The sequence below is a fragment of the Lynx rufus genome, unplaced genomic scaffold (genome assembly GCF_022079265.1).
Source record: "Lynx rufus isolate CCGP_SWC_20201006 ecotype Redwood Valley unplaced genomic scaffold, mLynRuf1.p SCAF_1, whole genome shotgun sequence".
Lineage (NCBI taxonomy): Eukaryota > Metazoa > Chordata > Mammalia > Carnivora > Felidae > Lynx > Lynx rufus.
The window spans coordinates 211,021,203-211,032,574 of record NW_025814823.1 but is presented as its reverse complement, the minus strand read 5'-3'; the positions used below and the strand labels follow the sequence as shown (position 1 = coordinate 211,032,574).

At 41.3% G+C, this 11,372-nt stretch overlaps 1 protein-coding gene across 1 annotated transcript; it reads right to left on the bottom strand.

Annotated features, from left to right (window-relative positions):
- Positions 1-1,151: 1,151 nt before the first annotated feature.
- CAPSL (calcyphosine like) lies at positions 1,152-9,698 on the bottom strand. The gene is made up of 4 exons (XM_047074064.1): positions 9,562-9,698; positions 6,537-6,714; positions 6,035-6,244; positions 1,152-1,253 (listed from the first exon to the last, which is right to left on the bottom strand). Exons 1-4 carry the CDS (start codon positions 9,696-9,698, stop codon positions 1,152-1,154), a joined length of 627 nt encoding a protein of 208 aa, XP_046930020.1.
- Between the last annotated feature and the right edge of the window lie 1,674 nt (positions 9,699-11,372).

The window sequence follows — 11,372 nt, the reverse complement described above, 5'->3', positions numbered from 1 at the left end:
GCACATTGATGATATAAAGCCAAAGCTTAGAGCTGGAAGGAGAATACTTTGGGCCATAAAGTGTCAAGATGGAACACACTCTTTGGAATAGGCCTGTGACCCTTGTCTATGTCATACCCCACCCTCTTGTGATGGTGGGAATGTCAACATCATTGGCCCATGGCAGGGAGAGGGGAGATGAACATTCCACCGGACAAAGGTTTGATGATACAATCTGCTCACTCACTAAACAAGAGGTCCCCCATAAAATCTGAGAGCACAGCCCAGCCTCAAATTTTAACCACAGGGATGGTCCTAGCTCTACTGCTCAAGGAAATGGCCTCCCATCTCACAGAAGCTTTAGATGACCCAAAAATGTCATTCTAATCTATTCACCACACCAAGGCTTCCCTAAACCACAGGCAGAGAAACTCAAGATTCAGGTATAAAAATTGAGGCTAACGTGTGTTCTCTTCTGGTACCCAATTTGTAACTGAAGCTCTTAAAGTCAGGGGGGTGCCTGGGTGGCTCAGTCAGTTAGACATCTGACTCTTGGTTTCAGCTCAGGTCATGATCTCACAGTTCATGAGTTTGAGCCCCTCATCTGTCTCCTCTGCGATGATAGCATGGAGTCTGCTTGGGATTGTCTCTCTCTGCCCCTCCCCCATTCATGTGTGCTTGTGAGCTCTCTCTCTCTCCCTCTCTCTGTCTCTCTCTTGCCAAATAAATAAATAAACTTAAAGAAAATTTACGGTCAGTCATAAAAACAGATGAATTCTCACACCTAGAAATAGACCATCTAAAAGGATGTGGAGAAAGACTGTGGGTGTGTGGGTGGGAATTACAATTAAAATACTCAAACTTTTATTAATGGCCAAGGAAGGCACCTAATGTTTATTAGACACATGTATGTATCCTAGAGCCTGGCTCTAAGAGCTTTCCGAATCTTATTTTAATTAATTCCTATATTAGAGCTAAAGAAACAGTTTCAGAGAAGTTAAGTCACAGTTAACTACATAGTGTCATGCCTGCCCTAGAAAATGCAGTGTGTGTTGACAGGGAAGAATCACTGGGATGAACATGAAATCAAATGTGATCCTGGTTTGGGGCTGATGTTTAATCATTTGGAGCCATGTGGCTGCACCCAATGCCCTGGTCCCCAGATCCTACATTTAGAGCTTCCAGGCAGTTCTCATCATGATGATGAAATACACATCAGTGTCAATGGATGCGCTCACCCCTGCATAGTAGTTCATAAACTCCTCGGGGGTCACCTGCAGTGGAAAAGTCAGAAACAAAAACATAACTTTGCTTCCCACCACTTCAATGGAAGCATATTTCTAGTACCTGTAAATGGGAGGGGAACTTTGGTCAAGGAAGCTTTTTAATGACACAGATCAAGAATAGATCTCAGACAAGAGCAGAGTCAAGCTGAGGATGGCCTTGATGGGTGGCAGAGGGGAAGATGAATAGAAAATCTTGAAAATTTCCACACCAACCTAAATGGAAAGTGAAACATAGGTTCTCGCCTCTCTTTAAGAGCAGGAACCCATCTGTTCGGATCAGTGAGACTGAAATTCAGAGCAAGAAACAAGTTTCTTTAGCTGTAGTTAGTACAGGCTTTCTGTGACACGTCAGAAACAACACGGCATGCCCTGGGGTCGAGGCAAGTAATGTGTTACCTTTTAGAAAGTGGAATTCTGTCCTGTGGATAAAGAAATAGATTTATAGTTAAATCCTCCTTAACTTCATGCTTTTTTAAGATAGAAATTACTCATTCAAGGCACAAAGTGAGTGAAAAAAGACGCCCCTCCTCCATGCCCCCTCACACTAGCCTGGGTTCTCTCCATCCTGTTCTCAGAACTGTCTCTTTGATATAGCAACCAATGTGTTTTTCCAGGCTAGATTTTGTTATCACTTTACTGCTAGAAAGAAGAAACAGGTATCGATCTTATTTTTTAATAGCTGTCAGTGATATGTACACTGCAATTCAACCATAGTAGCTGACGGGATTAGTTGACTCAGAGAAGGAATTGTCTTCCTGTTGGAAGGATCTCTGTGAGCAATCAGTGTAACCCAAAGTACAGCCCTGCTTCCATGGGAGGACACAGACACAACAACAATGGCTGGGAAATTTGTTGTTCTCTAGTTAGCCCTCAATTAAAAATTTTTTTAACGTTTATTTATTTTTGAGAGAGAGAGCGCGCGCGTGCGAGCACAAGAGGGGGAGGGGCAGAGAGAGAGGGAGACACAGAATGCAAAGCAGGCTCCAGGCTCTGAGTTGTCAGCACAGAGCCCCATGAGGGGCTCAAATTCACAAGCCTTGAGATCATGACCTGAGCCAAAGTCGGCCCCTTAACCAACTGAGCCACTAAGGCACCCCTAGTCAGCCCTCAATTTTAAATGTCATGAAAGATTAAAAACATCAAAAAGTGAAATCCATAAATAATTCAAAACCCCCCTTCCAGAGTGCCTACTTATGTCTTCTAATAATCATATGAGCTGATCGACCCACTTGCCTTTTTTACTGTAATCATAAGTGAACAGAGAAAAAAAAAGTCAGGGGACGAAATTTCTCTCCCTGTACTTACCCCCCGCCCCACCACCCACAAAATAGTAAAAAGCAGAAGGAAGAAAGTCGTTGGACTGAACTAATAGTTGAGCTGGGCTTTTCGATGGTCTGGAAGTAGAAATAAATATGTGCATAGCTTTTGTTAAAATTAGGATACCATTAATGCTCTCCTTTCTTCAATTTCTTTACGTATGTCCTCCTTTGCATTTCCCAGTTATCCAGCATTAAACCTTCCAGAAGTCAGATTACATAAAACCAGACATCAGAGCTAATATAATTGATCATTTCAGAAAAGGCCATCAGTTATTCTTAGTGAAGTGTTTGCTTGTTTCCTGAGACTCAATTTATACTCAGAATAGCCTGAATGACAAATCCTATAATTTCCCCAAGTTTTCCCTCATTGTAGTAAATTAATTTTCAGTCATAATAACTACTCCTACTTAATTATTTTGTTTGACATTAGTAAAAAGGGATAGAATGGACACCTCTGCTTTTGATCAGCCTCTTGACTATGCTACTGTGAATTGACAGAATATTCGTTATATAATGGAGAAGGTCCTGAATGGGAGCATTGGAAATATTTGAGTCATGGTACAGAACACAGTACCTTTTTCTCTGTTTCAGACTGATTAGAAAAATCATAAAATAAATTTAAGTTATTTATATACACTCAGTAATGTATTTAAAATATTTTTAATTATTAAAAAATTTCTATATGAGAGAAGACTGTAAGACCCATATTTACTCAAAAGCTAATCTACTTCTGACATCTAAAAAATATATTTGTAATTATAAAATAACATATATAAATGAAAACTTCCAAACGTAGATATTAAAAAAAGGAAGAAGTGGAGCACCCCGGTGGCACAGTGGGTTAAGAGTCTCACTCTTGATTTTGACTCAGGTCATGATCTCACAGTTGGTGAGTTTGAGCCCCGTGTTGGGCTCTGCACTGCCAGTGCTTGGAATTCTCTGTCTTCTTCTCTCTCTGCCCCTCCTCTGCTCACACGCTCTCTCTTTCTCTCTCTGTCAAAGTAAATAAACATTTTAAAAAATTAAAAAATAAAAATAAAAAAGTAAGAAATGAAAATCTCACCCAACTAGGGTGGGTTTTAGGGATAGAATTAGAGTGAGGAAGGTTCACTTCATACATGATTTGGTTGCTTTCATACCTCTATCCACATGGCTTCTGGTGCACAGAGGGCTCTGAGGATGGGGTGTGAGGATTATTAACACAGGATCCATTACATCAAAATCCATGACTGCTACAAACTCAGGAGTTTTTATGACTACCTGAGAACTTAGCCCAAACTATTAAAAGTTCACAAATTTCAGCATCATAATGATATGCTAAATTTATTGGCTTATTCTAAATTCTGTCTTATTTGGATATCCGCTACATTTTTTAGCCATATATGAGTGCACTGGCTTCAAGCATAGCTAGCTATGCTTCACCATAAGAAATCTTAATGTATAAAACAACTCAATTTGGAAAAGCTCACTTAAGGACTAATTCTTCTCTTTATAAAAGAATTTATCGTGGAGTTTGTTTACATCAATAGTTCTTTGTGTGTTTAAAATATGATTCAATGAACAAAGGTTTGAATTCCACATCACTTTCCAAAAATATTTTCATTATGTATTTTAAGACGCTTAGTACTATACCCAGTAGATAAGTAGTCAATAAATGATCCAGCTCCCTAATTATGCCAAATGAGGTTCATGTGCATATTATATGTAGTAATTAAAAACTACTTCTGAATCTTTTAGAGACAACGATCTCAAATATGAATGTGAATAAGAGCCATCTGGGGTACTTACTAAAACTGTAAATCCTTGATCCCCACCCAGAAATAATCAGATTCTGTAGTTCTGCAGTACAGCCAGTAATGTACGTTATTAATACGTAGCCTGGATGATGATCATGCACAGTCAGCTGGATATTAACACAGTGTCTGTGATAGTCAGGTGATAGCAAATGCTGTAACTACTAAAAACCCCAATGACCTTTATGAGTATTTGAGAACTTAAGATGGCTTGTTAAAATAAATGTCAAAAGGGACAGAAGTGGGAACTTTAAATCAGCTGAATCATAACAACTGGCTACTTTGACTTGGGGTAGAGAAAAGAGCAGCTGAGGTTTCCCCTGGCAACGAGGAGAAGGAACCACCTGCAGAGAGGAGGCAAGTACACCCTGGGATCTCATGTAGAGGCGGGCTAATTTGGGGAAATGGCAGTTGACTATTTTTCCACTGCCATTTCAGAGATCAAAGACCAGCAATGTTGGAAGAAAACATATGGTTTGGTTCTGTTACTTCTGTCCCTAAGCATTAGGCTCCCTTGAGAATCTAGCCCCCACGCCCCCCCGCCCTTTTTTTAATCCACCTCTCTAATCCTTCAACTAAAATGAAGGGTATTTCTCTGTCCCCAACAGGAAAATGTCAGTAGGAAGGAAAGAAAGGTTGCCTTACTACTCCCCTAACCCCTTGCTAATTAGACTCACTATGAAGTTTTATGGAAAAAGTTGGGAGAAACTCCCTTAAGAAGAGGAAGCCTTGCTTCCTATTCCTATCATTAATATCTTTTCTTCCTGCCCAGTGCCCCACTACTCCTTCCTGTGTGACACAGGGGTTCCGAGTAACCCTCCCCAGGCATCTGCTGGTGCTGACTGTGGACCAAGTAGAACACTCCCTTCCCCATCATCAGGGCCTTTAGGACACCTAAGACCAGAACTGGTTCTGAGTTCAAAAGCCCACTTAAGCCTGTTGATAAAAGACAGATGACATTGTCATCTCAGCCTGGGGAGACAACATCACAGTTGCAGAGATGTAATTCCTTACCCTACCAAGCTATGTGTTCATAACTTGAAGATACCATTAATGGAGATCAGGTGTTTTTAAGTTCACTATAGTTTAGAAATGCAAGTTAATCTCAAGCCTACTCAAGACAAAATCAAAGTAAATTCTGTTATCTGGCATTCCCTTTACTGAAAGCTTCCCTTAAATGGCATTTCCACACAGCAAAGTGTGATAACAAATGATACTGTAAGGATGAGTGCGAAAAACACTTCAATATCTTGAAATACCTTGTGAATCATGTTCCAAAAAATTAAATCATGGTTTCATTTTGAAGTTAAATAGGCTTTACCCTAGTTGAGTTAGTTGGAATATGGCTGGCTAAGTATGGTAAACATAAGTAACCGTGCAATGGAGTGTTAAATCAAAATATTGTGTTCTTCAGATGATGGGTATTTAGCTATATGTGGACCTCTCACCAATATATATATCACATATATATCATATATCACACACACATATATCATCACTTTAGTTGCCAACTTTCTAAATAGTCTCTAAGGAGATATTTTACTCCTATTTATAATGAATATGCTATAAGTACTTTTTAAGGCTTTGGACCTATTTCCTAATTTCAATGACAAATTCAACAGAAGAAACTTCACTTAGGTTAAGCTCTTTTCCTTACCAATCCATCTTTGTCATAGGGTGAATCAAAGTTATCCAGAAACTTCCTGAATACTTGTTCTTCGGTCCATTCTCCATTTTGGTACTTAGGATGGTGCTTCGCATTATACACTTCACGAAGATCTTCAATTGTTATAACTCCATCTCCGGTCTTGTCTAACTTCCTAAAAGCTTGCATAATTACCTCTTTCCTGGCTCTAGACATCGGAGGCTAGATAAATAGAAAAAAAAAAAAAACACAAACACAGACAACACAAGCAAATGAGCTTTTTTTTTATAAGATATATGATGAAATATCTGATTCCTCTCAGTGGTATGAAATTGTGTGCTGTTAAATGACATGCATTATGGTTACTCCAAAAAGTCCCTAAACCTGTTGTCAATCTCCTTCCCATCTCTTCCACAGCACAGTAACAACTTCTGAAAACAAAACCTCAAAATAACCAACCCAAACCACGTGAAAGCCAAACTCAGAAGATACACTGATTCATGAGGCCACTTACTCTTAATGTGAGAAGAAATTCATTGAAGTCTATTGTTCCATTTCCATCTTTATCAAACCTCCGGAAGAGCTCTTCTGCCTCTTCCTTTTCCATGACCACAGCATAATCATTTAGTCCTTTCAAAAATTCTTTGAAATCAAGGGTCCGGTTGTTATTGTCATCCATAATTCGAAACACTCTGAAGAAAATGCACACACACATACACACACACACACACAGGAAAGAAAAGAGCATAGAATAAGATGTAAGCACAAAGATTTAAAAATAAACCACTCTCAACGTTATTCAAAGTAAAATACAGAAGCCCTAGATTCTTGTCTCTACTCTCCTTCCAAAATTGGAGAGCCTCTTCCCAGAATCTCATAAAAGGAAAACCTTAAAAGAAAATGTACTATGTGATTCTAATTCTGTGACATTCTGCAAAAGGCAAAACTATACATACAATAAAAAGAAAAAGGAAGGAAGGAAGAGAATAGGTGGAGCAACAGGGAATTTTTAGGACAGTGAAACTATTCTCTATGATGGTGGATACATGATATACTTGCTAAAGCCCAAACTATAATGGTGGATACATGATATACTTGCTAAAGCCCATAGAACTGTAGACTACAAAGAATAAAATTTAATGTATACAAATTTTAAAATAACTATTTAGGAGGTTAGGGGATCCCAGGAAGGAATGCACAGTGACAAGAGAACTCAACTGTATTACAAAAGTTTGAAACAACCTCACTGAAAGGGGGTGGGGGGGAGCTGTGGAGTATGAAGGTGCTGACTTAAGTAGTTGTGGAGATGGGAGTCTGTAGGACTAAAGGCAAAAGGAACTGCACATAAGCACTGGACTCTAGTTGATAATAATATTTCCCATGGAGATTTGAGTTAACAATTCTGACATTGCTATAAGGTATACTGGAATTGAACAATTAAGTAAATAGATGGCAGATGGTGGGAGCCAGATTTATCACTGTTGAAATGGGAATTTATAGATAAGCCAGGGGAGGAGGCTAAATGGTCGGATGCATGTGGTAATGGGCTAGAGTTGGAGACATTAGTATGAACTCATGCTTAGCTTAATATAAACACAGATGATTACATATAAAAATATCTATAGATTGTACATATATTTACACATATACTTTCTTCTTCTGTCAGCTAAGAGAACCTAGAAGTAACACCCCAGTAACAACAAGCACATCTAGAGCCTAGATCTTGATTTCTAATGCAATTATCCAATAAAAAGAATCGGGCTTCTTGGAGAAATGTCTGATTCTAGGACTGGGACACGAAATACTCAAGATGAACTTGGAGTATCTTGTACAGAAAGTAAGGAAGCACTCAAAACAAACAAACAAAGAAAAAAACTTAACAATGTTGGGGATATGTCAAAGGGACATAGGAGCCAACTGAAAGAGCTTCTAAAGCTCAATTTTCTAGAGTTTGAGCAATAAAATAGTGTTAAATTGTAACACAAAGTATAAAATAAATATCCATGAGTCCATATGGGTTTAAATAAATGATTAAATAAATAAATAAATATTATTTAGAAAAGACAAATTTCCCTTGAGTAGAATTCCAAATAAATTATGCACATACGCTCTGTCCTCAAGGAGGGAAGCATACTCCCCACTTCCTAAGTGTGGCTTTGCATGGAGACTTCCTTCCTTCCAGTCCAGTATGGAATGGGGTTGGGGAGGAATGGTAACTTTACATGGGAAAAGCCAGACAAACACTACCTCAGCCAGGTGATCAAGGTCAATACCAATACCGATAAATCACGTTGACAGTATGTATCCTTGACATCATGTGACAAAAATGGCACTTTACTTTTGTGGTCCCATAAAGAGGAAAACTAGGGAGCACCTTCCACTTGAGTTGAGGAGAGATTGAGGGAAGGGAAAAACTAGTAAAGGGGCCAAGGCAGAGCACACAGTGGAGCAAAAGGCCAAGGATGAGCCAATAGACTGGCTCACAGTGGAAGGGCTAGGAGGGGTTGGGGGGTGGGTAGGCAGCAAGAGGGACTCAACTGAGTGGGCCAGTGAGTGGGACAGAGGGCAGTGTTCCTGAGGGGTTTGCACCACGGACAATGACATGGCTCCAGGATGAAAGACGTGGAGGTTGTAGGTTGGGGTGATACAGTATTGAAGAGAAATGGGCTAGTCTTCTCACTGGACTGTGACTGCCTGGCCACCAGGGTCCACATACCCATAGCCTGGGCTTCTGACAGAGCCAGGCTTAGTCTGAGAATTTGAGACTATTAAAAGTGATGTCCCCAATGCTCAGTAAGTTCCTCGCTGTAAGTGAAGCTGTCTATAACCTCCACATGTGAGGTCGGATGCCCCTGCTGCGGTGCCCTGTATTTCTCTAACCTACAACATCACCACGGAGATTCTGGTTTTTGTGACAGTCCATTTCCTTAGTCTAAGTCCTGCCTGGGGCCTGGAGAAGCCTTGTTCACCCACAAACATACAAACACCTGGCCCATGGCAGGCATTCCATGCAGTCTGTTAAAAAGAGATCCTGCCAGTTGGAGGCTTACAATCTCTTTTTCCTTGGGTTTCCTGGTCCTGAGGACTTCTCACACTCTCAGAGGGCCAGAGGACAGGTCCTATGGAGTTGGGAGAAGCCCACCGGCAGTGAATATCCCACAGGCAATTCCAGTGCCCCCTGGAGGTCAGCAAGATGTGACTGCCTGAAAGCAACTTCCTCCCTCTTCCAAGCTCGCTTCCATTGTCAGTTTCTAGCAGAGTCCCTCTCCGCATCCTGCTAGGTGTCGCTGGGACCTGGGCACGCCTCTCTCTTCACTTCAAGTTGTCCCAGGGGCTGTGCTCTCATCTCAGACACAGCCTTGCTGAATCTGGGACTAAGAACCAAAAACGGTCACAAGATGCTTCAGAGATCAAGTCTTCCAAACTACATTTTACAAATAGGGAAGTGAGACCCTAGGAGAATAAGACTCGGTCAAGGTCACACAGCCAGTATTAGCCTCACCTGGCAGTGTCCTTCCTCCCCATGGCCGGGACCCTACCTGCCAAGACCTTTGATGCCCGCGGACCCCCTGGCCAGGCACTGCAGTCGGAGTCTTTCAATGGGATCGGTGGCCGTGGTGAGCTTCCTCTTGGACTGGATCGCCATCTCTCGGTCATGACGTGCCGTGCCCGCCATCTGACAGAAGAGTTCACAGCACATTAGCAGAGCTCGGCCTCTCACCTGCTTCTGGCCTACGGGGTGACAGCAGCCTCTCCAAGGAACAGCCTCGAACCTCTCAGAATTCCCAACTTTCATTTAGACCAACTATGTGCTCAGCATATTTCTTACTTACTTGTTTAGTCCAGAGAACATCTGATTTCTCCAGCCTGGACAACAGTTATAAATAAACAGCTTTTCCTAGATACACTTTCATATAGTTGAAACCCTCCTCCTGCCATAAAATAAAAAGTCTCACTTCCCTTTACTCTCCTTTTTGAGTCAACCCTATATGCTTTATTCTTTTATTTAGCATTCTACATGTTCCCCTTTGACTCCACATTTAATATTCTCGTCTTTGGTCTAAATATTAACTATTATTGTTTCTGTCTTGACTGAGATTCTCAACACTGAATGATCCCTGCCAGGAACCAGCATGTTTTGATTAACAGACTAGTGTCCATTAACACCTAGATTCTGAGGACAGAAAAGGGTAAATAGACACTAACTGTCTCCTGACAAATAGACATAATATTTATTTTTCTGCAGTTTGGCTTTTGTGATTTAAATATTCAGGAAGAGAAGAATGTGTGCAGTGAAGCATCCTCTCCTGAGAGGTCCCTGGCCACATACAAACTCCTGCAGTGGGGCTGGAGTTTTCAAAACCTGCACAAGAGTGGAAAGCATACTGGCCTGGGAGCCTGGAGACGCGGCCCCAGGGATGTCTGAGCAAATCTCAGGGTCTCTGGTTTCTCCTCCTCTGTCGAATGGAAGGATTGGATTAAATGATCTGAAAGTTCCTCCCTATTCCAAAAACAACTAATCATCTTACGAGCTCACTGACCAATGTAAATGAGGGACTCTAGAAACTACTTTTTTTTTAATGTGAATTGTGAATGAAGGAGCAAGATGGTTGAAGGCTATGCAAACACAGCATTCAAGATGCAGAAAGATGGTGTTAGAATGGATCTGCCCTTGGCTTAAGGGCCCCCCATCCCTGGCCAAGTGCTGATATTTCTCCTGAGCACCACGTTAGGAGGGGATTCTTGTCATCAGAGAAGACAACTCTCAGATTAACGCTCTCTAAAGCTCTTCCTCTCCAATACAAGCTATAAATTCTCCCCAACAAAGATCATATTGTTTCACTTTGGAGGGAGGGAAGCTCAGACTGAAAACAGACCAGAAGAGGTAAGTCAGGGATGCGCGTGCCTGACTGCCTCATTTCCTACAGCACCTCCTAAGAGCCATCTTCTGGGTTCCCTCCGCCTAGACCTGCATTCTAATTCACACTATATAAATGCAAATGTGAGTAATTATTCTCAGTTCCCTTGGACACCAGGGCAAGAAGGAGGCCTTTGCCTGTTAGGTCGTGGCCTCTCTATTCCACATTAAGAAGAAATTGCTCTGACCAAAGCTATGTGGATCCTTCTTTGCTCCCTCCAGCACCAGAGGTACAGGTGTGCCAGAATTCCAGATGACCACACGCCACACTTTTGGAGACCTCCCTCTCAGCTCCTGAGGAGATTTTACCCAGAGTGTTCAGACTCTACTCCAACAATCTCATCCACAGCCCAAATCAACTGCCTTCCTGGCAGCATTCGTGTTCCTCAAACCTGCATTTTCTTGTTACTATTTTGTCACCTGATGTCAAGC

What these genes read in the sequence shown, in the direction of transcription:
- CAPSL (XM_047074064.1), bottom strand. Translation starts at nt 9,698, where the DNA reads ATGGCGGGCACGGCACGTCATGACCGAGAGATGGCGATCCAGTCCAAG. An exon ending in AATTTCTTCTCACATTAAGA is followed by an intron (nt 6,245 to 6,536) that starts GTAAGTGGCCTC and finishes CTATTTATCTAG; the next exon opens with CCTCCGATGTCTAGAGCCAG. An exon ending in CCTATGACAAAGATGGATTG is followed by an intron (nt 1,254 to 6,034) that starts GTAAGGAAAAGA and finishes TTTCCACTGCAG; the next exon opens with GTGACCCCCGAGGAGTTTAT.